The sequence below is a fragment of the Oreochromis niloticus genome, linkage group LG20, assembly GCF_001858045.2.
Source record: "Oreochromis niloticus isolate F11D_XX linkage group LG20, O_niloticus_UMD_NMBU, whole genome shotgun sequence".
NCBI lineage: Eukaryota > Metazoa > Chordata > Actinopteri > Cichliformes > Cichlidae > Oreochromis > Oreochromis niloticus.
Genome location: NC_031984.2, coordinates 15,908,680 through 15,936,665, shown reverse-complemented (window position 1 = coordinate 15,936,665; position 27,986 = coordinate 15,908,680). Strand labels below are relative to the sequence as shown.

General features: G+C 40.2%; 1 protein-coding gene across 11 annotated transcripts; it reads left to right on the top strand.

The window, feature by feature from the left end:
- Window positions 1-2: 2 nt before the first annotated feature.
- znf512b (zinc finger protein 512B) lies at window positions 3-27,130 on the top strand. Of its 11 annotated transcripts, none has more exons than XM_025901578.1 (18): window positions 10-1,099; window positions 1,245-1,433; window positions 2,748-2,882; window positions 11,533-11,612; window positions 11,765-11,893; window positions 12,210-12,385; window positions 12,474-12,757; window positions 12,853-12,924; window positions 13,680-13,847; window positions 14,781-14,908; window positions 16,025-16,117; window positions 18,667-18,765; window positions 19,399-19,653; window positions 19,806-20,147; window positions 20,372-20,473; window positions 20,613-20,675; window positions 22,139-22,237; window positions 23,314-27,130. In XM_025901578.1, exons 3-18 carry the CDS (start codon window positions 2,750-2,752, stop codon window positions 23,653-23,655), a joined length of 2,565 nt encoding a protein of 854 aa, XP_025757363.1. In that variant the 5' UTR covers window positions 10-1,099; window positions 1,245-1,433; window positions 2,748-2,749; the 3' UTR covers window positions 23,656-27,130. The 11 variants fall into 11 exon arrangements, with proteins under 11 accessions (XP_025757369.1, XP_025757363.1, XP_025757362.1 ...); XM_025901577.1 differs by having other exon boundaries at window positions 1,199-1,433; XM_025901576.1 differs by having other exon boundaries at window positions 10-1,433.
- The last annotated feature ends 856 nt before the right edge of the window (window positions 27,131-27,986 follow it).

The window sequence follows — 27,986 nt, the reverse complement described above, 5'->3', positions numbered from 1 at the left end:
TGTTATTGACTGCAGGCCTGTGTGCTGTTAAGCTTCCATTAACATAAAAAAGGACTAATGGCTTATGTCTAAATACTGACCTTGAATTGAAAACACAGCATCAAAGACTTGTATTCTTTACTAAAGTCTGGTTTTAAATGCAAAATATTGAGCCAATTAATAATTCACTTTTTTATGTGGAGCCTTTTGCTCTTATGTATAGCTTTACCAAATTATAGGCATAGTTGATATTTCAGAGGCTTTTTTGGAGGGAGCTACTTGCAGTGACTACAGCACCGGCCTGGTGTGACAGCTAGAACAGCCTGCCACAGACTGGACAAGAAGCCGTTATCGGCTGCGCAGGAGGACGCATGGGAAGAACATTTTGGCTGCAGCTAGATTAAAATAATTCGCTAAGGGTTTGTATACGGAATTTAAGCCCTGACCCTTTTTTTTTTGTCGTCAGGAGCGAGCGCCGTTACGTCGGAAGAGTAGCACGAACCGGTATTGCAGCGAGTTTATTAGCCAGAAAGCCCACTATTATTCAGCTCGAAAATTGATAATAATAACGCGAGAGTTTGCAAGTTGCCTCAAGACTGTAGTTGCAACTGTCAAAGGTGGAGTGGATACGCGCATGACCCAACACACATTACTGTAATACTGTACACGGCCGCCGAGATAATATCCGTATAAAAAAAACGAATAATCCCGAGGTAAGGACCCGAGGAGTGAACCAAACCCGACCGAGATTTGGCGCTTCTGCAGATTTTCCTTCGCTTCGTTTTCTTTTACTCTAACCAACAGACTCACAGCCGTCGAAATTACTGCACTAAACATATTTTTGTGCCTCCCTTTAGCTCCAGCCAGCGCAAGGATTTTTTTTTTTTTACTCCTCCTTCGTAATAAAGTCGCCATTTTGCTTCACTGCCTATATAAACCATCCCGTATTCTAATATTTTTTCTCAAGGAGTCGAGGACCTGTCTGTCTTTCCTGGCTATTTCTATTAATTTGGAGAGTTTAACGAGAAGACAGGGGTTGGAGAAGTGCCTCGTGGTATACATATTAATGCACGAAAGGAGAGGGAGAGGGGGGGCAAGGCAATTGGAAGCTGGAAATAAGGTGAAAGTATCCTGGATTTCTTTTCATGTTCAGACGAATTTGTAATTTCTCATCTCCTGCACTGCTCTTTTTTACCGTCCACCTGGTCGTCGTCTGCAGACTGGGGGGGACAGGACGACGGTGACGACTGTCCGCTTCCTTTCAGGCCCCCCAAGCTCACCCTGACCGCTCCTTGACGCACAGCAGGTGTGATTGCCATGTAACATAACGTTGGTGGGAAAAAAAAAAAACGCCTACTTTGGTGCCTGTCTCCTGCCCCTGACCTCCTCCTACCTCACGTGGATGACCCGGGGCCACCCGGGCTCTGGTGCTGGGTGACTGCTCGACAGTTAAGGTAGGTGTGGCCGGGGAGGAGGAAGAAAGTAGAGCACTATTTTAGTTAACCACATAAATAGGCAACTCAGACCTTGTTGTAGTTGTCAAACACAGCGTGGCAGTGTGCCACGTGCGGTGTTAAAATACTTATCTCTAGGTTGGTCTCTCAGCAGATTGTGAGAGGAGATGTGAGTGGGTGTCACGGGGTTTTGTTGTGTCTAGCTAAGTGTATGGTAATAAAGTTTCTGTAGCAGGCTTGTGTTTACATGTAGAATTAATCGTTTATGAAAACCCCAGCTGCAATGTATTTATTCATTTATTTATTTAATAGGAGGATGCTGTTGAAACACTGTGGCAAATCTAAAAGGGGGTTATCCTACGTAATTATTATAGGGTTGCACAGCAAGACTCACCATCAATCAGCCATATCTTTCTCACCACATCTGTTTATTTTAAGTAGTTATGAGCTGATCTGTAGCGCATCTCTTCATGCTCTGATACATCATACCGGAAAAGGAAGATGCCTAGTGTTAATGTGTGAAAGATTTCATCAAGTTGCACCCTGCAGCAAGTTCACTGTGCATAGTCAAAATCATCAAAACTTTACAACTACTGTGAACGTTTTATCTCTGTGGTATTCACGCAGTGAATTGCACAGCATGTAAACGGACACTGAGTGGCCCCCATTGAGTGACCCTTTGTGTGCGTTGTAATTCATTAGGAGAGTGACATGAATGTGTGCTAAGAGAAACCATGTTGGATTGTAATCAGTACCACTCACCATAATTAGCAATTGTCAGCCTCTATTCAGAAGGCTGTTCCTTCCTGATGGGGAATGATGTTTAAGCACAGAGAGTCTGAACTTGACATGTACTATATAGCCATGGGGATTGATGGATGTAATGTATCTCACTTGACCTGAACGAGAGATCGCTGGTTTTCATAGTAAAGAAAGCTTGCACAGCTGCTCAGGAGAGTAGCTTTGTATCCCCACCCTCTCTTTGACTCACCTTTTGTCTAATGGGCAGAGCATGAAGTTAGTGTGCGAGTGAGAGTATTGATTTTGAAATGAAAACATGGAAGGTCACACCCTCATTACCACACGTGTGCCTCCGCTCAGATAACCTTCAGGCCAATAGCACTGATGGCCAACATAAAGAAGCTGCATTATTGAACAAGGAGACAGCATCATCACACGCTATTGATGCAGCAGACTTTGCTAATAATGTTTTGACAAACAATGGTTTCGGATTAATGAGCAGCAGAAGCATTTCCGATATTACCTTTAGCTATGTCTCCTGTGTGTTTGTACCCCCTCGTTTGTACATTGCAGGCATGGAGAGCCCAAGTGGGCCCAAGCTTGGGAAGCTGTCCTCATCAGGGCTGTCGAGGGGCCGAACGCCCAAGCATGGACATCCCCAGGAGCAAGTTAGAACCATGTCAAGCCCTGAAAACCACAGCAAACATAGTGAGTGACGAGCCGCTACATTTTGTTGAATGAATAGAGTGTGTGAGTTCAGGTTTTGTTGGTATGACCCAAGTTTGCTCCTGGACTGATTCTAGGATGAAGTTCATGAAGCGATACAGTGTGAAGAGTAGGTACTGGGTGCATACAGCATGACATACTAACACATATATGACGACTGAATTTTTCGTTTTTGCATATTTGTTTCTTAGATCCAGCGGGTTTGCATTGGCTAAAGTTTTGTAATTCCAGCTAGTGCACTTTAGTGTGCTTTCTCAAGGATTTGATTAGCATACCATGCACGCAGGGGTCTCTGTAGCTGCTTTTTTTTTTTTTTTGAATGGATTATATTTTATTAGAAATCAATGGTTTCAGGTTCAGTGTAATTCTACCCCTCTCACCACAGTAGAGCCTGGAAACTCCAGCAATTTTCCTGAGACTGCTTTACAGTGAGAAAAGCAAACAAACAAGAATTGCCAAGCACTGACACAAGTGAAACCCCAGGCCATCTGGATGGAAATGGAAGATTTTGGAAAGAGAGAGCCAGACTGGGGAATTATTTTTCAATCCAGTAACCAGTAGATCATCATGACTTTGTTAATAGCGTTGGGCAGGCTTGGAAAACTGGGGTTGTTCTAATATGACCCAGTTGTTTTGGTTGCTACAAAATATCCTCTCATTCCCAGACACACAGAGCACAAACACTAGACTAGGTGCTTCGGTTTATTTTCTTTTCATGTTATTATTCAGCCCTGTAGGCCAGAGTTTCATACCGTTGTGCATGCATGTGTTTCTGTGTATGTTTGCTTGTTGTGGTTATTAATGCAAAGCTTATGTTGCAAGAAATGAGAGTTCAGCGACACATGGTACAAAAAAAAAACGGTGGAATCCCTTTACTAAAATCTTTCTTGTATGATCTTTCATGTATTTATGACTGTCTGCAAGATCTTCCCATAGTTAGAAATAAAACACTCCTCAACTTCTCATTGTGTAGAGTCTGGCAGCTGATTGGCTGTTTTTGCTGTTGAAGTACATTTGTTTTTTGAATGAAATGGTTTTTTCTGCAGCCTCTTAAAGCTTTGTGTTTTATGGGCATTTTTTACACTTTATTACTCAGTAAATAAGAGGAGTTTATAAATCAATCAGCAGAAAGTTTGTGCTGGGCTCTGCTCTGATCGATGTGAGACTAAAGACAAGAGATTAGAGACACACTTTTGGCTTAGCTTCACTAATGAATAACTCTGATGACTGCGCGTTTTACTGTGTGCGCGCGTCTTAAAGTAATACTATAACAGGTGATGGATTGGTCCTGGTTTTTATGGGGCTTTTTCAGGTTACTTAAGATTCTGCTATTTCTGTGTGTCTATTTCATTTTCTCTTTTTACACTTGATCTGTTTGGACTTGCAATTATGTTGAGCTTCTAAGTGATCATTTTTGATACTGCAAGTCTGTGCTATTGTCTGTTTTAAGAATAGCTTCTGGCACAAAAGATAAGAATCTATGTTCCACTATGTCTAAGGAAGCTTAGCTGGTAACATTGCCAGCTGGTTGAGATTTATGTTCTCTAAGAACCTCAAGGAGAGAGACAGATCTTCTCCTGGAGCGCATGTAGATTGTACTGACCAATAAAAAGATGAATATAGACATAATATACAACACGGGAAATGTATAAGAAATTCTACATTTCCATTTTAGGAATATAGTTAAATTTTGCACAGTAACCGGTTTGGTATATGATTCATAAACCAGTAAGATATTCATTGACTGACTGACTGTGCCAAATTATGTTTCAAACACCAAGCAATCTTTTACGATTTTCAGTCTCCTTAACTTATTATTTAGAAATTTTATAGATGTTATGATGAGGAGAAATGCTACAGTGGTGATATAATGAACCTGGCACTGGCTTGTCTGTCCCAGGGGGGATATGAACCTCAGTTTGGGGAAACAAAGGCATCAATATCTAAGGCTCCCTATGAAGGTTTTTCAGTCCATGCTCATTGCACACAGTGTGCTCTTCTGATAACCTCATTATCTGCCCTCATCCCACTGGTTACTTCTTCATTTTTCATTTTATGTCCATGGAGAGTTTGGCCTGTTATGTTGCGTTATCAGTTCTCATGTTGGCCCATAAATCTCCAGCTGGAAACTTTGCATGATGTAATAGCGGAGAAATCCCGTCTGGCTGTTGTACTGGTGGTTTCCTGAAATCACTATGTGCCTTCATATGTGACAACAAAACCTGGGTTTGTGTGCTTTCCTAGAGTGTTGTGGTTGAGCTGTCACCTTGCCACACCAGAGAAGTCACAGGAAAGAATGTGGTCCTTGAGGGTGATTTGCGCTCTGTTTCTCTCTTTTGTGCTTCAAGATTTTTCCTATTAATGTGTTGTTTGATTCTAAGGCTAAGTCATTTTTCTATTTAGATAGAACTAATTCTGTTTTGCCAAGTGCTGTAGGCCCTGAAAATAGTTACCTTTCAGCAAACATTAACGTAAGTCTAAATGAGTGAAACTTGGATATGTGTGAAAGGCCACCCCCCTTCTTTGATGAAGAGTTGCAGCATACCCTCTCTGACCCCAGAACACACTATCCAGTCGGCATGTTCTGTGTAAGAGGAGATGAGCGCTCCAGATTTGTTGTTATATGGTAACATAAGTAGGTTAGGAGGGGAGCTGAGAGCATGATAAGTTTTATGCTTGTGGCTGTGTGTGAATGATAATGTGCTATTTGGTGCCATTTGTTTGTGTTTATGTTTATGCATCTGTTAGTGCCTGTGTTTGCCCTAGCATGTGTGTTCTCATGCCACACTTGTCTACTCTGGCTGTGGGGACCTTCTTTTCAGGTCCACAGTTGCTCTCTATTGACCCGGTATATCTGCATCAGTATCCGTCCATCAGTCTCTTGCTTTTCCTCTAAATGTGCTGCTTTTTCAAGCTTTCTCTCACTTACTTGTTGTCCAGACATGACTGTCATTGCTCACTGTTCTGTCCTTCCTCAGCCTCGTCAACTATTTCTTGTTTACCTATTAGCAGTGACTTAACCTCACTATTCCTGCCACTTTCCATTCCTTCTCCAACCTGTTCCCAACCATTAGCCTCACTTCTGGTCTTCACTCTAATCACATTTCATATTTGTTACATTTTCTAGGGACTTCCTCATAATGACCTGAGTCCATCAAATCAGTAAAATAACAAAATATAAAATCAATAAAAAGCTATAGATTGAGACTGTTTGTTTTTGGGTAGAAATTGAATTCTGGTGCTATTCTCAGCCTGATGCTATACCTCGTTTTGAGGAGAGTCCTTTGTCATCTTTGTCACACCTTCACTTGGCAGGCTTGTGGATGGTTGATGAGAAGGAGTACAGGGAAATGGGAGAGGAGAGAGATTGAGTTGGTGAGTCACTGTCCATAAGGAGGGTATTGCAAACAGTCTGGAGCAGGCATTGTCTCTCTGGCTCACATATAAAGTGCTGGATGCCCTGTTGCATAAGCTTATTTTGTTGATGTTATTTTTCTTCCAAGTTTGTCTGTATATGCTGTGCATCAATTGTAAACTCTCCAATGGTTGGTGAGTTCTCTATTATCCCTTAGGTTTTATCTAAAACTGTTGCGATTTGATGTCACTAAACATGGCATTGGCTGTGGGCCAAATAAGTATCAAGTAATTCATTGAGTTTCCAATAATATGAAGCATGCTGTTGATGTGGAAGGCTGTAAAATCAATACAGGCCTGAAGAAGCTGTTGAGGTACAATGAGTCACCAGATTATGTAGCAGAAATCTCAAGCCTGAGCTCTATTCTTGGCTGCTTTACGTGTGGTTTAGTGGTGGAAGTAAACTGATATTCTACCACATGTCTGTGTAGTGATCCCTGGCCTCTCAAACAAAGTGATTCCCCATACAGTAAGTCTGCGGGCAATAAAAATTGGCATTCATTAGGACACTTGCTCACTCACACTAGGTGTTCTAATTTTAAGAGTTATGTCACTGAAGAATCTCCCAGTCTAACTGTTTTCACTAAGACCGAGTGACTAGTGCAAGTATAGAAATAAATGTAATTATTTTATATATCAATTTTCTTCCACTTGCACAATTCAGGGTCATAGTTGGAACCTATTCCAGCTGTCCACCCCAGACAGGTCCCCAGTCTATTACAGAGCTAACACAGAGAGGCAGATTTCCATTCAAGCTCACAATCGCAACAATGGACAATTTAGAATCACCAGTTAACCAAACGTGTGTTTGGGTGGTGGGAGGAAAACATAGTGCTCCGAGAGAACCCTTGCAAGCAAAGGGAGATGATGCAAATGTCACACAGAAAGACCTCCAGAGGTGTCAAACCAGGAGCTTTTTGCTGTGAGGCAACAGTGTTAACCACTGGACCAACAACTCTCCCTGAATAATGTAAGTGATAGCAAATGCCACAGTGTATGCGGGCACTCAGAATGGGTTAATATTAGGAAATGGGTGAAACAATTAGGAAGGTGGTGCCACTGGACAAAAATCCAAAGTAACTTTTCAGCATATAATAAATCGAGTTGTCTAAGAGGAGTTTTTACTCCTGCAACTGCTTTCGGCTCTGTTCTGCCCCATGATAGGGAAACGTTGCCAATCTGATCTTTTTTGGAAAAGAACAGTCAAATAGTGTGGTGTAGTATGAAGAAAAAGTTCAGGTATAAAGCACCCCACTGTGTTGCAGTGGGCTAAGGAGAGGGCATTCTTAGAGGAAAGCTGGATTTGATTTCTTTGTAAAGCCATAAGTCAACATTGGCATTATTTTAATACATACCAACACATACATATCAAACTGGCAGGGTGGAATAGGTCTCAGAAGAGAGAAGGAAAGGCTGTGGAAGGCGGGACATCTACTTTCAAATTCTGGTCCTTTCCTAGATTGCTGCCAACTGGAACTCTAATTTATTTTGCAAATAAACCAGTGGAGCTCCACCAGATTCTTTTATTTGTGGTTGTGTCCACTTTTCAGTTAAGGCAGGCCAGAGCAAAGGTATGTTTTCTTGCAATGCTCTATAAATTATACAGACTTATAAACATTGCTACTGATGAATTGCTGTTTCCTTTCCATTAAAAAAATAATGAATTTCGACAAATTAGTTAAAAAATGTTTGTGTGTTTCAACAAGTGGATGTATGTAAAAGCTTAAGCTTAGATGGTTACACAAAGCAAGAGAGAGAAAGGAGGGAGGGGAGAAAAAGACAGAGAGAGAGCGAGAGAGAGATAGAGAGAGGAAAGACTAAGACGGAAAGTGAGAGCCAGACTCACTGAGACTCTGGGGTTTTTTTCAGTTAGCTGTATCAGGGTAGTAAGACTTGTCTGGTGTTGCTCCACCTCACTCCTTACTCACTGTCTGGAATCAGGCCTGACTGTGAGGGAATATAGGAACGTCTTCAAAAGGAGGTGTGTATATAAATGGAACAACTGGTGTGTGTGTGTGTGTGTGTGTGTGTGTGTGTGTGGGTGTGTGTGTGTGTGTGTGTGAGAGAGAGAGAGAGAGAGAGAGAGAGAGACAGAAAGAAGGAGGGAGGAAATGAGAGAACATAATGTAAAATAGCATATAAATATGTGCGTGTGCTTGTATAAAAGCGGTGAACTGTTGCTAAATCAAATGTGTGAAGGAAGGAAACAGTAAGCAAGAAGAAGTTAAAGCACAATAGACAAAAATTTATAGCAGAAACAGAAATGTTAGTAAGGTCCTGTGGTTGCATTCACTATAAAAGCTGCACAGCTTGCACATGCTGTACAGTCATCTGCTAGTGCGTTTGCTGTGCAATGAGTCCAGGTATATTCGTTTATACATCTAGCGTCTGTTGAGATTGAGGAAGTACTGTGTCTTGTCTTTTTTTCATGAAGTAGCATGAGTGGTGAGTGATGTTGTTTGTGTGTTGTCTTTCTAAACTACAGTATGTCTAAAACCAACTGTGAAGACACAGACAAAGGCTCCTGTGTGACTGTTTGTCAAGGAAAACAAATGACTGTTCTGTGTGTGTGTGTATGTGTGTGTGTACATTTGTGGGTAATGTGTGAACCCTTGCACTCAGGGAGAGCAGTTGCAGGCGTAGCTAGGAGAACTCAGAGGTTATTTGAGATCATTAGACAGCTGCCAACACTCCTGGTTCTCTTCTCTTCTCTTCTCTTCTCTTCTCTTCTCTTCTCTTCTCTTCTCTTCTCTTCTCTTCTCTTCTGTCAGTGTTAACCATTCTCTTCACTTCTGTGAGTGTTAACCAGTCTGCAGCAACAGTTGCAGACAGCTGGGAGCGAGTCACACTCTGACATTAGTTGAACAGCTGTTTTATCCCTATGGTCTGCGCCTGAGAACTGGGGTTTAGATTTGCCACAATAGACCTGCTTTGTTTCCTACCAAGACAATGGTTGCGATTGCCTGAATGTTTGAGCACAAGTGTGCTAGCCATAGTCATACAAACAAAGTAAAATGTATAAAAACATTTTATTGTGTGTGCACAGTTCACCCAGAAAATCAAGCTTTTTTTAAAAAATTCTTTTTGCTCTAACTTTTGCCAGCATGTGCACTGCTGTGGCTTTGCAGTGTGATTTTTGCCTGTTTGCACTGTAGCCTGCTGCATGTGGGCCTAATTGTTCTGCTTGCTGTAAAGAGGCCTCTGATAATGGTAACTAAGACAAGTGGATCTTATTCCCATAGCAACAAGAACATATCTTTCCCAAGAGCAGAATTCATTAATTATGCCTTTCTTTTACAAGACCTTTATTTTCTAAGACAGGAATTAGAATGCATGCTCAATTTCCTCCTCAGCATAAGAGCTGCACCGCCGACTGCATCACCTCTCCAGCTGCTACCCAGACAGCTAATAGAGAAATGCTCTGTCGCCTGGAGAATATTAATACACTCATATCCATGCAACCACATCTCGCTCACACTCGGTAGTAATGGTTTTGTGTACTTGTTTGCGTGTCAGTGTGCCCTGACGTGTGTGTTTACACCTTGTGTCATCAACTATTCCAAAACACAGTCAGTATTGCTTTGCTACTTCTTATTACATTTTATTCAGTCTTGCTTTATTTCAATCTACCTTATTATTGTGAGTGTGAAGTAAAATATTACATATAATCTGCCTGCATAAGTTTGTATCTGTGTTTCCCGACTGAGAGAGGAAAAAGAAGACAAATGAGGGAAAAGGGAGAGAGCTGATACTGTGTAATAAAACATGAAGGGAAATGAGCAGGGGAGGCCATAGTAGGTTAGTTCTCGTGTGTTTCTTATACACATTAACATCCCTGATATAGAGAGTTGTTTTTGAGGGGGTCAAAGGGTGGCTTTTGCTAACACAAGCTGTTTTTTGTAAGAGAAATGATGGCATTAAGTCAATTCATTTATCTGATGAAAAATTATCCAACCATTTTGTAATCCTGGTAGGCACACGGTGTGCTCTGATCCAGTTTGGGACCTGCTGCAAATGGGCAGCACTAGGCATGTGCATGCTGCCTTGGCTTGTCAATTTGCAGGAGAAGAAAATAGTTAGCAGAAAAAAAAATGTTATGGTGATGTGAAAGAGATCTAAAAAAAAAAAGTGCATTCCACTTCACAACACAATACCATCTTCTCTACTGTAAATAGATTTTATGTCACTGAAGTATCTCTTGAAGCATCTTTGTTTCCTTCTTGTTTCTACTGTTGCTGTTGGGTCTTGTCAGATTAATGCAGAGTAAGTTGAGAGAACATGTAAAGCCATATCATTCTGTAGAGCAAAGTACAGCTACCTGGAGCACTATGATTCAGTGTTATGCTTGATCAGAGTTATCCACCTCTGCAATTCTCTTCTCTTCCTCAACATCCTGTGCTCTCCTCTTCTTCCTTTGTCAACCCCCTCCCCTTCTTCCACATGCATACACTCATCTTCAGCTCTTTCCGCCTTCCCTCTCTCCTTCTTCAAGGAGCAGTGTATAGAGGGAATAGAGTGCAGGGCTGATAGTGTGGAGGTCTAATTGCACCGAGAAGAGAGCAATGATGAGCCAGTGGAACTGTAGAGAGCGATTGGAAAGGGTGTGAGCAAAGAAAGGGAAGAAAAGTGAGAAAAGTAGACATGGGGTGAGAAAGAAGTAAAGCAGCAGTATGAGAGATGGAGGGAATGAGCAATAGAGAGCACATAGAGAGCTGAGGCAGTCGGTCTGCAGTCTGCTGTGTCAGAGGTCCACACAGGCACTAGCGATTTATAGCTGATCTGTTTGGCTCTACATAAGGCCTTTGCCCAGGCTGCCTCATTTTTCCCTCACTTACACACACAATCGTGGACATCTATTCTGTGTCGCTCCACAGAAGAGGCTAACATTTGAACAATGGTCACAGTTAAACCTAAACACTGTATAACTTTGCATTTGTTTGTTTGTTTTTCTTCATAAGTGTTAGCGTTCATACTTATTTTGCAGTTTTGGTGAATAAAAGTCTATTCTTCTAAATCTCTTTGTGATATCTCAAGAGCATATCTAGACGTGGCAAGTCAAATATAACTAGGCTCGTTGGGTCAATAACAAAGAAGGTCCAAATGAAACTTCAGGATTTTAGGTATTACAGAAATTTTTATTTCATGGATATGAAATGCATGAAGTGCTGGCAGTAGATTGTTTTTAGCTCTGATGTGGCTTTCTTTCTCTCTTTGCCAGGTCCAGTGTGTGATGAGCCAGCAGAGGGGAAGCGGAAAGGTCGTCCTAAAGCAGAAATGCAGGAACTGAGAAGCATCCCTGTGAGTATTTCTCTTTGAAATGAGTGGGTACTTGAAGTGGGCTTCATTTTTCTTGCACAGTAGGCAGCTCCCCATGAATATTCACAATATACAGCGCTATATAGCAATAAATCTGGCGTGCATTCAACTCTCTCTTCCTCACCCCTGATCAGGCCCATATGATAGTACAATGGAAGGAAGAGTTTAAGCGGCGCTCCAGGGTAAAATGTCCATGTTCAGGCTGCTGGTTAGAGTTTCCCAGCATCTGTGGCGTCAAGTACCACTATCAGCGCTGCCAGGGGGTGAGTCACTAGCCTCTGCTCTTTCCTGCCACAAGGCTGTTTATACCTTTATGCTTCAGAGTAGGCTTGTAGCACTGGACCACTTTATAGGAGAAAGCCATCCGATAGGGGACCGTTTAATAATTCCAGAGAATATATAATGGCCTTATTACAAACCTGAGCAATTATTAAGGCTTTTCCAAAAAACTAAGATTAGTCAGCTGGAGGGTTTTTTTTTTTTTTTCGGTTTTTTTTTTGTAACAGCTACCCACTGTCATTAGATTTTGGATAGGGAGAGAACTCACTTTGAATCTCCTCTTCGTATGTCTGCATCCAGGCCACTGTAGCTGAAAAGCTGAGTCATGGCTGTCCCTACTGTGAGGCCGTGTTTGCCACAAAAGTGCGTCTGCAGAAACACAAACTGTGGAATCACCCAGACAGAGTCAGCATGGAAACCAAGGACGAGCAGCCTAAGCTTCAAAAGACTTTTGTGAAGTCCAACACTAAGAAAAGGTGACTGAGATATAGCTCAAATTTCTAACCAGATTGAGTCACTTAAAGATAACTGCCTAAACTGTCCTGTCTCATTCTGTGAATTCAGGCCCATGGAGATCAGTCCCCCCTCTCCAGTGTTCTTCAAAGTGAAAAAGACCCATGAAGTGTCCACACCCTCTCAGAATGGGGAGCTGGCCTACCAGAAAAATGAGAGGAAACAGCACAGCCACAGCCAGCCTTCACAACAAATTCACCAGACCCTGCCAGTCCAGCCTCACTCCCAGCAATCTCATTCCCAAAGCACGTCATCTGATGCAGGGGGAAGTGAAAGCGAGGGGGGCAGCCTTCCCCCTTCTTTTCCTGACGAAGACCCAGAGCGAATGAAGCACAGTAAGATTTCAACATGCCTTTTGAAATGTTCTCAATTATATGCTTCCAGTATATTTGTATAACCATTATGCACTCTGTTTTTCCTCCTGCACTAGGACGAAAGCAGAAAACACCTAAGAAATTCACTGGAGAACAGCCCTCAATATCTGGAACATTTGGATTGAAAGGTAGATACCTTTTTATTAAAAGGAAAACATGTTTTTTTGAGTGAAAACTTGAGCATGACAAAGAATTTTGTGATGTAATTTCACATGGCACTGATATAATAAAAATATGAGACAGAATAGTTTTTTTGTGTATGCTGGTTGATTTACAACAGACGTTAGGAGCCCTTTGCTAATTTACTTAAATATTGAGTTCCAGAGTGGACAAATGTGCTACTGCTGGGAGTAGGGACTCCAAAGAACTTTATTACATTATTAGTTATGTAAGTGACTGAGATTGCTCCCTGCTGCCACTGATCAATGGTGCTGGTTTTTTATACAGTGCTAATGTAGCAACTGTAGAGATGTCTCATATCTGGCTATATTAATCAGTGACTCACACACCAAGCACACATTACATACGCATATTTTTTCCAGCCTTTCGTTGTCTCATTCACATATATGCTGAAAATGCTCAGTGACTCATATAGCATACAGAGGGCTGTAAACTACTTACTATCACTTGTCAGACAATTCATCTGCAGCTTGCAGGTGCTCTCTTTTGCTGTCTTTTAGTCTGCTTGTCATTGATTTGGTATAGCTCAAAACAACTTCCATTTTCAGCCTCCTTTTTTCAATTTATAGTCAGTATCAACTTTCTGTTTTTAGTATCGTGTTCTTGTTTGGTTTGCCCTACATCTGTCCCACTCGCATTTCTCACTTTATCTTCTATACTTTCAGTTTGAATTTTAATCAGTAGCGTGACTGTCTGTGTATATGTGTGTGTCTGCGTGTGCACATGTGTGTTGTAGGTATGACTAAGGTAGAGGAGAAGCTGAAGGCAGGCCGTGTGAAGAGACCAGAGGGGAGTGGGTTCACTGAGGAGGCTCAGAGAAGACCTTCGTCAGTCCAGCCCTCCAGAAAAGACTCGGCCACAACAAGCTCTGGTGAACACCAAGATCACATTTTTTTAAATTAATCATCCATCTATCTAGCCATCCACACATCCATCCGTCCATCTATACATTTTCGTATCTACCTGTCCAAGTCAGGGTTTTGGGGGGACTGTTGTAAGGCTAACACAGAAGCTAACACATTCATGCTCACTTCACACCTACAGCCAACCAAGTTTATTATGGTAAACCAAAACTAAAAACTAAAATTAGGTGTGAAAAAAATTATTTGACTAAAATATAAAAAAATTAAGACTATCTTAAAAAATGTGAACTTGAAAGACTAATTAAAATAAAAATACAGAGGAAGTAGCCTTAGTTTTAGGATCTGTTAGCTTGGTATAAATGTTATTATAGCTTCCTTGAATGGGCATTGATGGGCATGTTTGAACATTTAAACTAACTAAAAGAAAACCAAAACTATACATTTTCAAACAGTAAATACTAAACTGAAATGAGAAACCCATTCTGGAAAATAACTGAAACTAGAATTAGAACTAGAAAATACACTGATATCTCTGCCACCAAGGTAGAATTACCAGTTAACCTAACATGCATGTCTTTGGACTACTTGAGGAAGCCAGAGTACCTGGAGAAACCCCACGCAGGCAGAAGAACATACATAGTTATTAATCAGTTACATATAATTATTACTTTTATAAGTTGCATCATGTTTTCTTCAAAGAGCATTTCTTAAATCTTAATGAGATATGCATGCATATGATAAAAACGACAAAATATTTATCTTCAAACTATCAAAACCCCATGGATATTCATTTCAGTCATATGAAACTGAGAAAAGCAGCTATCTTTCACTTTTGGGAAGCTAAAAACTTAAGTGCTTACTGATCATCTAGATTACTGACACATAAGGACATCCTACCAGTGTAATTTCATTGGCAGTACTGTGTTCTGAATGCTTCTCAGGAGCTGTTCCTGACACTCAGTGGCAGCGAGCAATCTCAGAGAGAGGTGAAGTGGTGTGTCCCACTTGCTCCATCGTCACCAGGAAAACAATCCATGGCCTCAAGAAACACATGGAGATTTGTCAGAAGGTCAGTAGTCAATGCATCTGTTCATCAGACTAGGAGCGGGGTGGCTGCTCTGTCAAAACAGCTGTTAGAGCAAACTGTGAAACCAGTAAAACTGTTTTGCTGGTAGTAGCAAAGCTTGAAGAAGCCTTGAATTGTGGTTATTGTGCACTGAATACGTTAAAACTGGGGAGCCTGGGAACCTTTTCTAGTAAAGATAATGAAAATAAAGCTATCGGATCGCCCGTGAGCCTGTTGCTGATTCACCACTGTTCTTTCCTTAGACCACTTGTGATAGATACTGACTGCTGCAGTCCAGAAACACCCCGTAGGAGCTGCAGTTTTTGAAGATACTCTGACAGTTGTCTAGTCATCATAATCTGGTCCTTCTCAGGCTCATTTAAATCCTTACACTTAACACATCAACTTTGAGGACAAAATGTTCACTTGCCCCCACCAATATATCCCACCCACTAACAGGTGCCATGATAAAGAGATAATCAGTTTTATTTGCTTCACCTGCCAGTGGTCATAATGTTATGTATTATCATAAAAGGGGAAGGGAAGGGCCCTGTAAGCTACTGAAAATATAGTGTGTAATGCACTCAGTTGTGGTTATTAGCAGTAATAAATGAAGTGGGGCTAAAGCGTGGGGAAAAAAGGTTATTTCAGTTGTATTATATCAAGCTTGTCTAGTCTATGAATGAGGTTGAGTGGTGCAGTAGCCTCAGCCCTCAAGACAGTGTTCCTGCAGCCTGTTTTAATGGCTCCTTAGCCCAGTGGCCTGTGTGACTCTATTAAAGTGACAGTCTGCTGTTAAGCAATGACAGAATCATCACATTACCACTGGGTCACTCACCATCAAGACACCTCTGTCTCCAAATCAATACTGAGGCGAGGAGAGAAGCTACAACAAAGAACACTATGTGATAAATTGTGGGGGGGGGGTTAAGGTTCCTAATGTGTCCCTTGCCCTTTACTTTGACCAGAACGTGCACTAGTAACACACTTTATTAGGTTACAGATGAAATGTTGCTATACTGATGGATTCAATAAAGAGCAAAGCCAGCAGGAGTGGGTTAGTTTGCTCTCATAGAAAAATGTTATCTGAGCTTCTTCTTTGGCCTTCAACCCCTGCAGCTCCAGGATGCCCTGAAGTGCCAGCAGTGCCACAAGCAGTTCAGGTCCAAGGCCGGCCTCAACTACCACACCATGGCTGAGCACAACAGCAAGGTACATCGCTGATATTGTACTTAGTAAACCGGCTTAAAAACTTTAAACATAAAAATGACACCCTGTGACGGATCTTTGCTCCTTTCTCTGTGACTCATTATGAGTCCAGATGGTTTGGGTGATCAGATCATCACTGAACATGGTAATTAGTTTCAAACAACACCAAAGAACTGAAAAATGATGCTAATAGTTTGATTTGTCGTGACAGTATGCATGGAAATCCTACATTTACTTCTGCTTGTATCGGTTTACACAGGGCCTTGTAAGAAAAGGCAGTTTTTCACTACATGTAGATGCTCATCTATTTATATGCATCAACATATAGAGTCAAAAATATATTCTATCCTCTATGTTTAATCTGTTGCAAAAGTATTGTTGGATGCTATGATAATCTCTCAAACTTTGATCTTGGGGTCTCTAAAAAATCATGATTGTACATTTGAACTAGCTATTGGTATTCCTGTCAGTGAAGTGCTCACATTTCTTTCTGCAGCTGTCTTAAGTCTGACAGCAGAGAGCTTCATTAAGATATTATCATGACACTCCTGCATTAGAGCAGTGGTGCCACTATGAAGTTTGCTGAATAATTTAAAGCTACCCGTTTCAAAAAGTATTATAAAAGATTAATGAATCTACACTCAGCAAACCTTGTGGCATGTGTGTTTGTGTTTTTGTGTGAATGTGTATGGTTATAGTATATGAAATATATGGTAATCCATGTGTATGTGTTTAACAGGCTTTGGGTGTGTAATGTTTGCTAGATTAAGGGCTCTGATAGATGACCGTGCCATCTGTGTCAGCCAAGTTAAGCTGTTTGATGCTGCCATTTGTCTTCAGAGGGGACCTGTTGTGTCCTGACCTTATTGGCAGGATTCCAGTCCAGCAGAGCAAAAGGCATTAGTGCATTATTTGTGTGTGTGTGTGTGTGTGTGTGTGTGTGTGTGTGTGTGTGTGTGTGCGTGTTAAGAATAAAATGCTTAAAGGTTGCACAAGGTAGTCTTCCTACACATCTAAACTTCTGCTGTTTCTGTTCTTCTGATTAGATAATTACAACTTTTGTGACAGAATGAAAGCCGTTATTGTGTTAATCTCTGTTTGTGTGTTGGTGTGCTCTAGACTTGAAGTAGTTCCTTATTAAAGAAGGCTTTTTTAGCTTGTGGGTTTGACTTGTGTCACACTCTTTTTACTTGTCTTTCCAATGAAATTTTAATAGGCAGGAAATTGAAAGATCAGGAGGAGATAACACATTTCTTAAAATCACAGTCTTTAGAAGTATGACGTGTCCTTAGCCCTCTTTCTGTTTAGGTGCAAACGTTTCCTTTGTGCTACAGTAAGACATGCACTTTTCTACAGTATCAATCATGTTATTTATTAATGCTTGTGTTATACATTGTAGCGTTTTTAGAGTCATGTTTTTAAGGAAGTAGGCACTACTACTACTGTGCTTTTAGATACACTGTATATTAAGGCATTTATTCATTCAAAAGTATCAACAAGGCCAGTGTTTTGTGCCTTTGAATTGCAAGGTAGTTTTTTTCATCACTCATGTGTTCCACCGACAAATCTGCAGAACTTTTGTTCATGCAAATATGTTGAACTAATGTATTTTCCAGTACCAATCACTTGGTACAGTGTCCTTAGAATAGAAAAATGAGCATATAATGGAAAAAAAGCTTTTGCTCCTACATTTTATTAGAGGTGTTAAGTTTACATATGTTAATTTGTCCAGCACTATTGCAATAAGTTGAATTTCTTATTAATATTCCTATATTAAACCGATTTGCACTTCAGTCTCATGTAAGCTGTGTTACTGTGTTTGGTTTCTGTACGACTTGGAGACTTCACTGACCATTGCTCTGCTATTGTAAGTGTTGTCATGTGGCTTTACCCAAATGCAGTGTGGGAAAGGCAGCAGGCTGACAGAAGGACAGGGGTCACCCACTGAGATTGACCTTGGCATTGCTACTGTGACAGTGCTGCCTCATTCTCTTATGGTTGCTCTTTTGCTCCTTCCCTGATAGAAGCATTAAGAATACAAGCTGATGTCGTTTCATTGTTGCTGGCCCTGTCATTGTATATCAAAGGCTTGCTGGTGCCTGTCCTGCTACCCTCAGGCTCTTGCAGTAGCTTTATTGAAGTACTCAAGTGGTATCTCCCTCCTACCTTTACAAAAAGCTACTGTAGTGTTGTGTGTCAGTCATCTCTGTGTGTTAACACATGAGAAAGCACATGAAATGTGTTCCACTGGGATCCCTCAGTTAGTCTACTCTCTCTCCAGTCCCCTGCATTTCTTTCCCATCTCTGGCAGCCCTACCATCTGTTGTTCTGGTCTTGGCTGGTGTTTGGCACCAGCCAACATGCGAGCGAAAACACGAGTTTGACAGTTGTCATAAACATGCCTTGAGTAACAGCCTCACCAGGAAACCATTTAATGATCCTGGCATCGTGTGAACATTAGAGATAGAAAACACATTTTGATTGCTTTTTTTTTTTAAGTCATGAGGAAGCGGGGTGTGTGGTGGTGTGATAGTGTATTTGTTCCCCCTCAGCCCTCAGGGAGTGAAGGCCAGACGGGCAACGAGCACGAGGAGAGGGAAAGGCTGCGCCGAGTGCTCAAACAGATGGGACGAATCAAGTGTCCCAGTGAGGTATGCACTTCTTCTTTTTCCCTGGTCCTTTCCTCTTTTACTGTCTCTCATTCTATACTACTCTTGCTTTCCTGTGTCTTTCATTTCCATTTGTCTCAACCTTTGTCTTTTATGTCACATTTATGTCCCTCGTCATCTGCCAGTTTTGATTTCATTTCTCTCTTGTCCTCAGGATCTTCTTTTGTGCCTTTCTCCTTTTACATCTTTCTCTCTCTCTCTCTCTCTCTCTCTTGTTATCTTTCTCGCTTCCTTCCCTTTTCCCTCTCTTTTTCCTTTATGCCTTGTTCTTGACATGTTGCCCAAAATCACATCAACACCCTGCTTCGCATTACTCACACTAGAGTGCAAAAGGCAGAGAGAGTAAGAATAAAAAGAGCTGTGAAGAATAAACTCTACAGTGACGTGTCTTCACATTGAAAAATGAGCATCTTTCTCCAGTTTTCTCTGTCTTTTTAACATTAACCACAAAGTATTGACCAAATGCAGCGTTCCATTAAACCTACACTTTGTTCCGCTTACCCAGTCTCTTGCTTAATGTTTGTTTTCATTCTGTCTCATTTTTGTCACTGGCGTCACTCAATCACACAAACATTTTGTGTACAAACACACACGCACACACGTACACAAATACAGGGCTGTTCAGCCCACTTTTCCAGTCTGATGGGCTACCAGTATCACCAGCAGCGTTGTGGAAGAGAGTGTTCTGACGATGCGAAGCCTGTGTTTCTGTGCCAGCACTGTGGAAAAAGCTACCGCTCCAAGGCTGGCAGAGACTACCATGTACGCACCGAACACTCCCCGGCCATCACCACCACAATGACAGCCGCAGCCACCACCAACCTCATGGATAGTATCACTGACACCAACAACAACACTGGCAAGGAGAGGGTGAGATCATCATAGACGAGGGTTGTAGTAGCAGTTATAAGAGATAAACCTTTTTTTCTTTCCTTTTTATGCTGATTATAAGCACATTTTACTGGATTTTAATGAGTAAAGTTTTCCTATATTTTCACTCAAAGGTCTTACTGTTCCTTCAGGTGATCTCTGAAGAATCTCCAACAGGAGGCAAGAAGGAGCAAAGCCAAACTGAAAGGAAAGGGTGGCAAGAGAAAGCCCCATCTAGCCACCCTAAGGAGAAGGACAGAGACGCTAGAGAGAAGGACAGGGAAAAGGAAAGGGAGCGGGAACAAGATCAACAAAAAGCAGCACAGATTGAGAGCCAGGGGGAGGACTTTGAAAGGACCCCCAGTGGCAGGGTGAGACGGCGGTCAGCTCAGGTGGCGGTGTTCCACCTGCAAGAAATAGCTGAGGATGAGCTGGCTAAAGACTGGGGCACAAAACGGCGCATCAAGGATGACCTGGTTCCTGACAGCAAGAGGGTGAGGAATAAAAAGTGGATGCATTAAGTACACATGGTGACCACAGTAAATACAGTACATTAGCAGTCCATGTCAAAGGCCATGCAAAGGCTCCACACAAACTCCTTCAGCTGAATAAAAAAAAAAATCCTTCAATAGACTTAATGTTACATACACTTTTTTACACTGTAGAATTATATTAATAACTTGAATACTGATAGATTAAAAAAATGTCTTCTGCATAGTTAAACTACACCCGCCCTGGCCTCCCCAACTTCAGCCCGGAGCTTCTAGAGGCTTGGAAAAACCAAGTCAAGGAGAAGGGCTTCATCTGCTGCACAAATGAAGTAAGAATATTCAAGTACACCATGTACAGAAAATAACTTACAATATCTGAGCAAAACAAAAGGGATTTGCTTAACGTTGAATGTAACATAAATGCGAAGTCAGTGTGTTTAATCCTTGTTTGTTTCTGCTTTGTCCTAGAACTGTGAAGCTGTCTATTCCAGCGTGTCAGGACTAAAGGCCCATCTCGCCAACTGCAGCAAGGTACAAATCCACACTGCTGCAAAACTCCATGTCTAAGAAGCAATTTTTTTACCTCCATGTGCATATACAGTAATATTGCAACAGACAACAAAGCAAAACAGACATCACAAAAATACAATCAAACTGAAAAAATTAACTTTGTCCAAAAGGAAGCGAGAGGTGGAATCTGATGGTACAGTTCAAACAAAATTAAGACAAATAAAGATACAAAATGAAGAGAAAGCAGGAAGTATTAGAATCACAGCATGATCTTGTGTAACTTGATGATCCTGTTGTAAAACAGGATCTATTATGCTCATTTCCATCTCAACTACTTTTCAGTCTCTACTAGAGTACCTTTGTCTTATTAACAATTTACTATCATTCTTGAGGGGTGGGGTGCAGCGGATGAACTGTCTCTCAGTTCATCCGCTGTATACTGCAAGCCTTTTTAGATTAGCTGTGCTCTGGAAAGAAAAGGTTTGAACATCAGGTGGGAGGGGCTGCTGCGCTCATATTAAGGATATCCCTTCTCACTGACATCATACAGAGTGAAGCATAGTAAATACTTTCCGAATATTCTGAAACCTGAGTTTTTGGTTGATAGGCGTTCATGGCATGCAAGTTCACCTCAGCATTTGAAATTATGGCCTTGATCACTATCAGAATCCACCAAGATTTTGTTTTTGATCTGTATGTTCTTAAAATACGTTTTTAAGCTTATTTAAATAAAAACTTACCTTGGAATATGTTTTTAACATCCTCCCGCTGTAAAAGGCTGACAGGGTATGGTTTTTGATGGGTTCTTAAGTTGCACCTGCTGCAGCAACTTTAAACTGGTAATCAAAGCAAATGTCTTATCAGTCATGTGGCAGAAAATCGGTATATGAACAGGTGGACATGGTAAAGATGATTTGTTAAATTTCAAAACAAGAACATTTCTGTCCACATGGCAGTCAAGAATGGGCAAATGAGGCTACGGTAAAGTTAGAATTTGGCGTAAACAACATAGAAACATGCATCTATTCTCTTTTGTGTCAACAAATCAGGGTGTTCAGGTAGTGTAATGATGTGAGGGATAATTTCTTTGTGCATTTTAGTACCAGTTGAGTGTCATAAATGCCAAAGACTGAGTATTGTTGCTGACCATCTCGATCACTTTATGACCATCCCTTTGTGTACCCATCATCTAATGACTACAGCTGGTATGATAATTGACCAAGTAACAAAGGTCATATCATCTCATACTGGTTTGTTGAACCAAACAGTGACTTTAGTGTGCTCAGGTGTCTTCCACAACTATCAGATCCAACAGAGTACCTTTGGAATGTGGTGGAACAGGAGATTCACCAGATGATGCCGTTACCCACAAATCAGGAACAAACGTGTGATGATATCATGTTAACACAGACCAAAATCTCAGAGGAAAGTTTAAGTGTGTCCAACCAGGTACTAGCAACATTTCTTGTGTGTGTTTGTTACAGGGTGGTGGCGAAATGGGGAAGTACACCTGTCTGATCTGTCAGAAGGAGTTCAGCTCGGAGAGTGGCGTCAAATACCATATTAGCAAGACACACTCACAGGTGAGTCACTGTCAGTATAAACTTAGAGGTTGCCATTAACAAGACCCACTTAGTAAATTTCATTTCTGGTAATACGTCATAAAATAATAAACACCATTGAGGATAGGTTAATCTTAGATCCTGTTTATTTTATCAGACTGTTGTTGCCAGAATGACAGAAAAGAGCACTAAGAGGCTGGTCACTGGTATTCACTGGGAATTGTTGTGGAAAAGTGTATGAAGGAGAATGTGCAGACCACCTTTGGCAATAGTAGTCAACCAGTCTATAATAATTTGGTTGAGTGCACTGTAGGACAGATCTTATCTTCCTGCTGCCATGAAATGTTATAATGTTGTTATTAACACAAAAGATTCATGGCCAGGTTACCAACATGGTAACAGTAATGAACCCATTTGTACTGTTTTACTAGTTACATATTGTATTTTTGTTTGTTTTTGAGAAACATTCAAATGTCTCTGATTGGTTGAATAAAGTTTTTTTAGTTTTTATCTAAAAGGCAAAGCAAATCCAAAAGTATGTCTACTGCTCCAAAAAGTTCCTGCAGTTTTATACAAGTCTATGGGGAAATAGCCTCAGAGGAGGACTTTCTAACGACATGTCAATCATGTCATGTCCAGTTTCAAAACACCAAGACAGTGAAGCCACACACTTTAGGCTTCATAATGAGACTTTCTAAACTAACAAGTGACATCATGGTGGCTACATCCACCTATTATGCTGTCTGTGGGTAAAACCGGCTAGGTTGTATATTAACCTTGTCATAATACTCTTGCACTCAACAAGTCTATACATATCTTCCTTGAACTAATCCTTTCTCTTCAACAACAACTACTTTAGTTACAAGATAACACATACAGTTTGTTTTCCCTATAAAAAAAGCCTCTTTGTTTTTCAGTTTTAACATCCCCATCCTGTCCCCAGTTAACATTAACCTTTGGTATTCAGACATGGTGGTTTATACAGTTATTTAGAGAGGAAAATGTATACAAATGCAGTTGTATTCTGCTTGTTTGCCTCCTTTGGATTTTGACTGGTTTACTGTTTTTTTTTGTTTGTTTGTTTGTTTTTGTCTTAGAACTGGTTCCGTGCAGCTGCCAGTCAAGTTGTGTCCAGTAGCAAAACTAAAGTCCCAGAGAACAATGGGATAAAGGCCGAAGTGAGGAACGGCGCCACGACTGGTAAAAAGAGGGGCCGTAAACCAAAAGAGCGCCCCCCTGTGAATGCACCTCTCGAAACAAAAACTGAGGCACTTACCACTCAAAACTCAACCCCTGCCGCGACTCTGTTCTCTGGCACAGCACAGCCCCCAACTCTGTTCCCTGACCCAACGGACAGTGATAATTCAGGCCAAAACAGACAGCCAATTCCCTCCGCCACCAGAAGAAACAAACCCAAGAGGCTGTTACTGTCCGACTAGCTCTGCTTTTGTTGACCTAGGAGCCAGAGAGGATTCTTTCTTTAAATATCTGCCAGGAAGCTTAAAGACATTTCTAGCGCTACAAGAACTTGGCACTGAGAAGAAAGCCAAAAATCAACCAATATGAAGTAAAACCCAGTCTTCAAATCTTGGTTTTGAAACCCCCGAGATAATGTGTATACTGTTGTACTCAGAACAGTAGTGTTTTATTTCCCCATTCCACTTTTGTCTCCCATTTAAGGCACATTTTTCAATTTCTGTACTCACAGCAGGGGTGTCAGTAGTAATCAAAGTCAAAGTCCTGACCTTTACATAGATTTTTTTTTATCAGAGTTAGTATTCTAAATACCAATGGAGAGTCATTTTCTCTGCAAGATTTGTGTTGTGTTTGAGAGGTTTTAAAAAGGATATTCTATTAGCATGGTGAAGTCATTTAATAATAGCTAGTGTTTTCACATTTTTTCACAGATATACTGTACTGTGTACATGAACAATATCTATATCTATATCTATATACTCAAAGCAATGATGCCATCCGTCATTTCCAAGCCTGACACATCCAATTGGATCATAAGCAGTCAGAATTTTTTGCAGTGTGTGCTTTAGTGCAATGTTGTTTCAATATAGTTTTTTTTCTAGTTTGACTTTTATTGTTTCTTGCTTTTCATGTTTTACATAAGCAAATGTCATATAAGCTAAAATGTTTGTCAGTTGTTCATGTTTCACAATATTTTTTACAGTTGTTACTTCCAAGGATTTTTTTTTTTCACATGACTGTGAACAGTATCTGCTTTGACAACCATAATTAAGTGTGAAAAGATTATTTCCAGACTTGTTTTACACGGAAGTTGAGAAGCAGAATACCCAGAAAAGTGACTGATATTTTCATCTGTAAGGCATACTGCAACTTAGTTGCGATTATAAATAGCAAGACACGTTTAATTGATTTAAAGAGACAAACAGAAAAAAAAATCAATGTTGAAACACTCTAAAATCGGTCTAGCAAAGCTAAATGTTTGACAGAAGGAAGAATTCTGTGTGAAGCTTGTTGCACCATTGCAGCACAATCAAATGATGAGGCCACGTTTTGGCTACTGCTTTAGCTTGAATCAAAGCTGAGGAGGGAATTTAAAAAATATACTATCTTTTATAGAGAGGTTGAGGATAATAATCTTTTATTAAACAGAAAAACTGCTAATTAAGATTCACATATAATAATGTAAATGAATGAATTCTTGAACGTTCAGAGTTATTGCCTTGCACTTTAACCTTTAACCCTTCCTGCTCCCCTCTTGTAGTTTTGCACTCCAGAACTATTCACCCTAACCTAGTGGCTGTCTGGTGCAGGAGTGGGATTTTTGTTTGTTATTTTTTTTAACTCTGGTGGTAAACTAGAGAAAGAGACTAAGTTTGTCTTCATGTGGGTAATGAGCAACATGACTGACACTTTCTATATTGTATCTGAAATCCAACGCAATGGTATAATTATGATTCACCTCACAAAGCCATAACTGGTCTTATTGAAGTTTAGGGCTGCTTAGCCACTTAATGTTAGATTAGCTTAAAATATATAAATATATATACAAAATATTAAATGACTTTTCAAAATCTAAAAGATTAGAGAATATTTTCACTTTAACATGTTGAAAGTAGATACTTGAATCCACAGTTGTATTAACAATTTGAGCAAATTAAAACTCCACGAATATTTGATTTATATTTGAAGTTTATGTCCATGAAAATAACGACTTGCTTGCGTAAAAAAATACAGATCATAAATCTATTTTATATTCTATGGTGTGTGTTACTTAGATAGCAATCTGATAGCTTTGGATAAAATTATGTGAGGATATTCTGGTGAGATAATAAGGGTGCTTTACTTGCCACTCTACCTTAAGGGCCTGATACAACTCACTCAAGTCCATATTATCCTTACTGGCAAGTCCTCTGAATTTTGCACCGAAATGTCAATGTCATCATTAAAATCAAGCACTGATGTCAGCAGAACATTTTCAAGAAACATTGAATTTGAAATGTGTGTTTTTCCAGGTGGTGTCATTCCTACGCTGTGACTTTTTATAACGTAACGCAAAGATTAAATCTGAATTCCTCCATTGCTAATCAACTGATGGAGTTTTTTTCAGGTGGGGATGATTATGCACGTGTCTCTGTCAGTGGGATGAACCTTTATCTTCTACCCAGGTTCAGATGACAGAGAGGATAAGATGAACAAGCACTGAGTGGTCCTCGGACCTTTTCAATATGAGTTGTCCAGACTTTGTGTGTGTGCGTGTGTATTAAACAGTTAGCACCTTTTTTTGTAATGACTGGATGTCAGAAATAGTAACACTTTTGTTGAGTGTTATGCTGTGGCACAGAATCAGTTCATCAGCTGCTTGTTACTCGTTTCATTAATGACGTCACATTGACTGTGTTTACCTGACGAGCTTTGGTGTTGCAATATGATAGTTTAGCACTGCTTTTAACAGTGGGTATTTTATATTTTATCACACCCTTTACTATCTGTCTTCCTACGATGTGGAAAACACATATCTATCCCGCAGTGTGAGCTAACTGCAACATGTTTAGAGAGTACAGCAATACACCATATTTAGCTGATTTTGTTGGCTTGCTGATATTTTGATATCGATGTGTCTTCTCGAAATTGTATGGCTTTTTTTCCCACTCCCCTCCTTTTATTAATTTGCTTTAAAAAAATGCTTTTTACATATTATGAAATCTACACAAAAAAGGTTGAGAAACTTTGTAGACCACAAACAACATTGTGGGCCTGTGTGTTGGCATACACTGTTATTTTATCCATTTTGACGATGCACATAAATTGAGCTTTTTCAGTACATGATGGCAAACAGATTGAGAGAGTCCTTTTATTATTATCTATTCAGTATGGGACAACAAGGCATATGTATGTGTGTTTGTTTCTGTATTTAGTGCACTTACTATACCATGAAATAGGCTTGAAATAGGAGTGTTGTTGGAGCTTTCTAGTTACCTGGACTGTGTGTGGTGTGACTTTTGTACCTGGGGGAACAGCAGGCTCAAGTGTCTTCCCTTTGTCAGCAATGTTATTTCCAAAACCAAGATTATTCCTTAGAAATTCCCCTAGACAGCTGAAGAAGTTTACCCTTTTTATTTGGACAACAGTGGTTTGTTTTGTATGCTACCTAGTTCAAAAGCAGGAAATGGCATCCAGCTCTGTTGTTGGGGTCATTTTGATGAGTTTTAAGAGATGATGTTGTAGCTCATAACTGTTTATGGTATATAGGTAACAAATTAAATGAGACTAATGATGTATTAAAGATTTCCATATCTGAAATTAAGCTGTATAGTACCTAACATTGGAGGATTCAACACCTCCTTTGAGTCTGAACTGTTACAATTTTTTCTCCCAAACTTGTTGTATTACCTGTGCATTAGTATCCCTTAACTAATTAATAAAAGTTTGTTGACTAAACATGTGTCATCTCTGTCACCTTTTAGTTAGTTTTTGTACCTTTTGCAATGTATGATGTAGTTGATGGGATTGTAGATTGTGTAAAGATGATGAAGATGGTTATATACAGACAATGGGTGGAATATAATAGACTTATTGGGGTGAATATTTTGACAAACACAAGGCTGTGAAATAAGATTAATGGCCCTTTTAGCCAAGTACAGACAATAGACTATATATTCAAACCCACATCGCTTTTATCATGCTTGTGCATAGTTAATTAAAGCTACACTTAGTAGCCACTAAGTGTGCTCATGAAAAAAGGAAATATATATTTGTACAAGCCTGGAGCCAGCCCTCACTTCTTTATTTTGCTAGGAAAGTGGGAATTTGGGGCAGAGATTTATTGAAACATGTACAAACATTCCTGGAAATAAACTGCAGAAGGTGAAAACAATTCTAAAGAGCTTGAAATGTCCACCTTCATTCACCAACACAGCCTGAGCTCTGTTAGGAAAGCTTTCTTTTAATTTCTCAAATAAGTCAAGCCAAGCCAGTTTCTTTATACTGTACACTGGAACACAACAGACGTTGAACAAAGGGCAGCACAGCAAGTAAAAGATGAAAAATAATTTAAGAACAATTTTATGCCAGTCAAACTGTGTCACCTTTGGCATTTTTGTAGATTCAACAAAGAAATGTAAACACATTTTTCGGTTACATGTAGACACAACACTGGTTCATTCCTTGAGTTAGGTGACTTTTTTGTTGTTGTTTGTTTGTTTTCCATTAGTGGGTCAGTGTTAAGTGGTTTAACAAGCAAATAACATTCTTCTGAAAATGTTAAGGTACAAGGACTGGACTGAAAATCATTTAT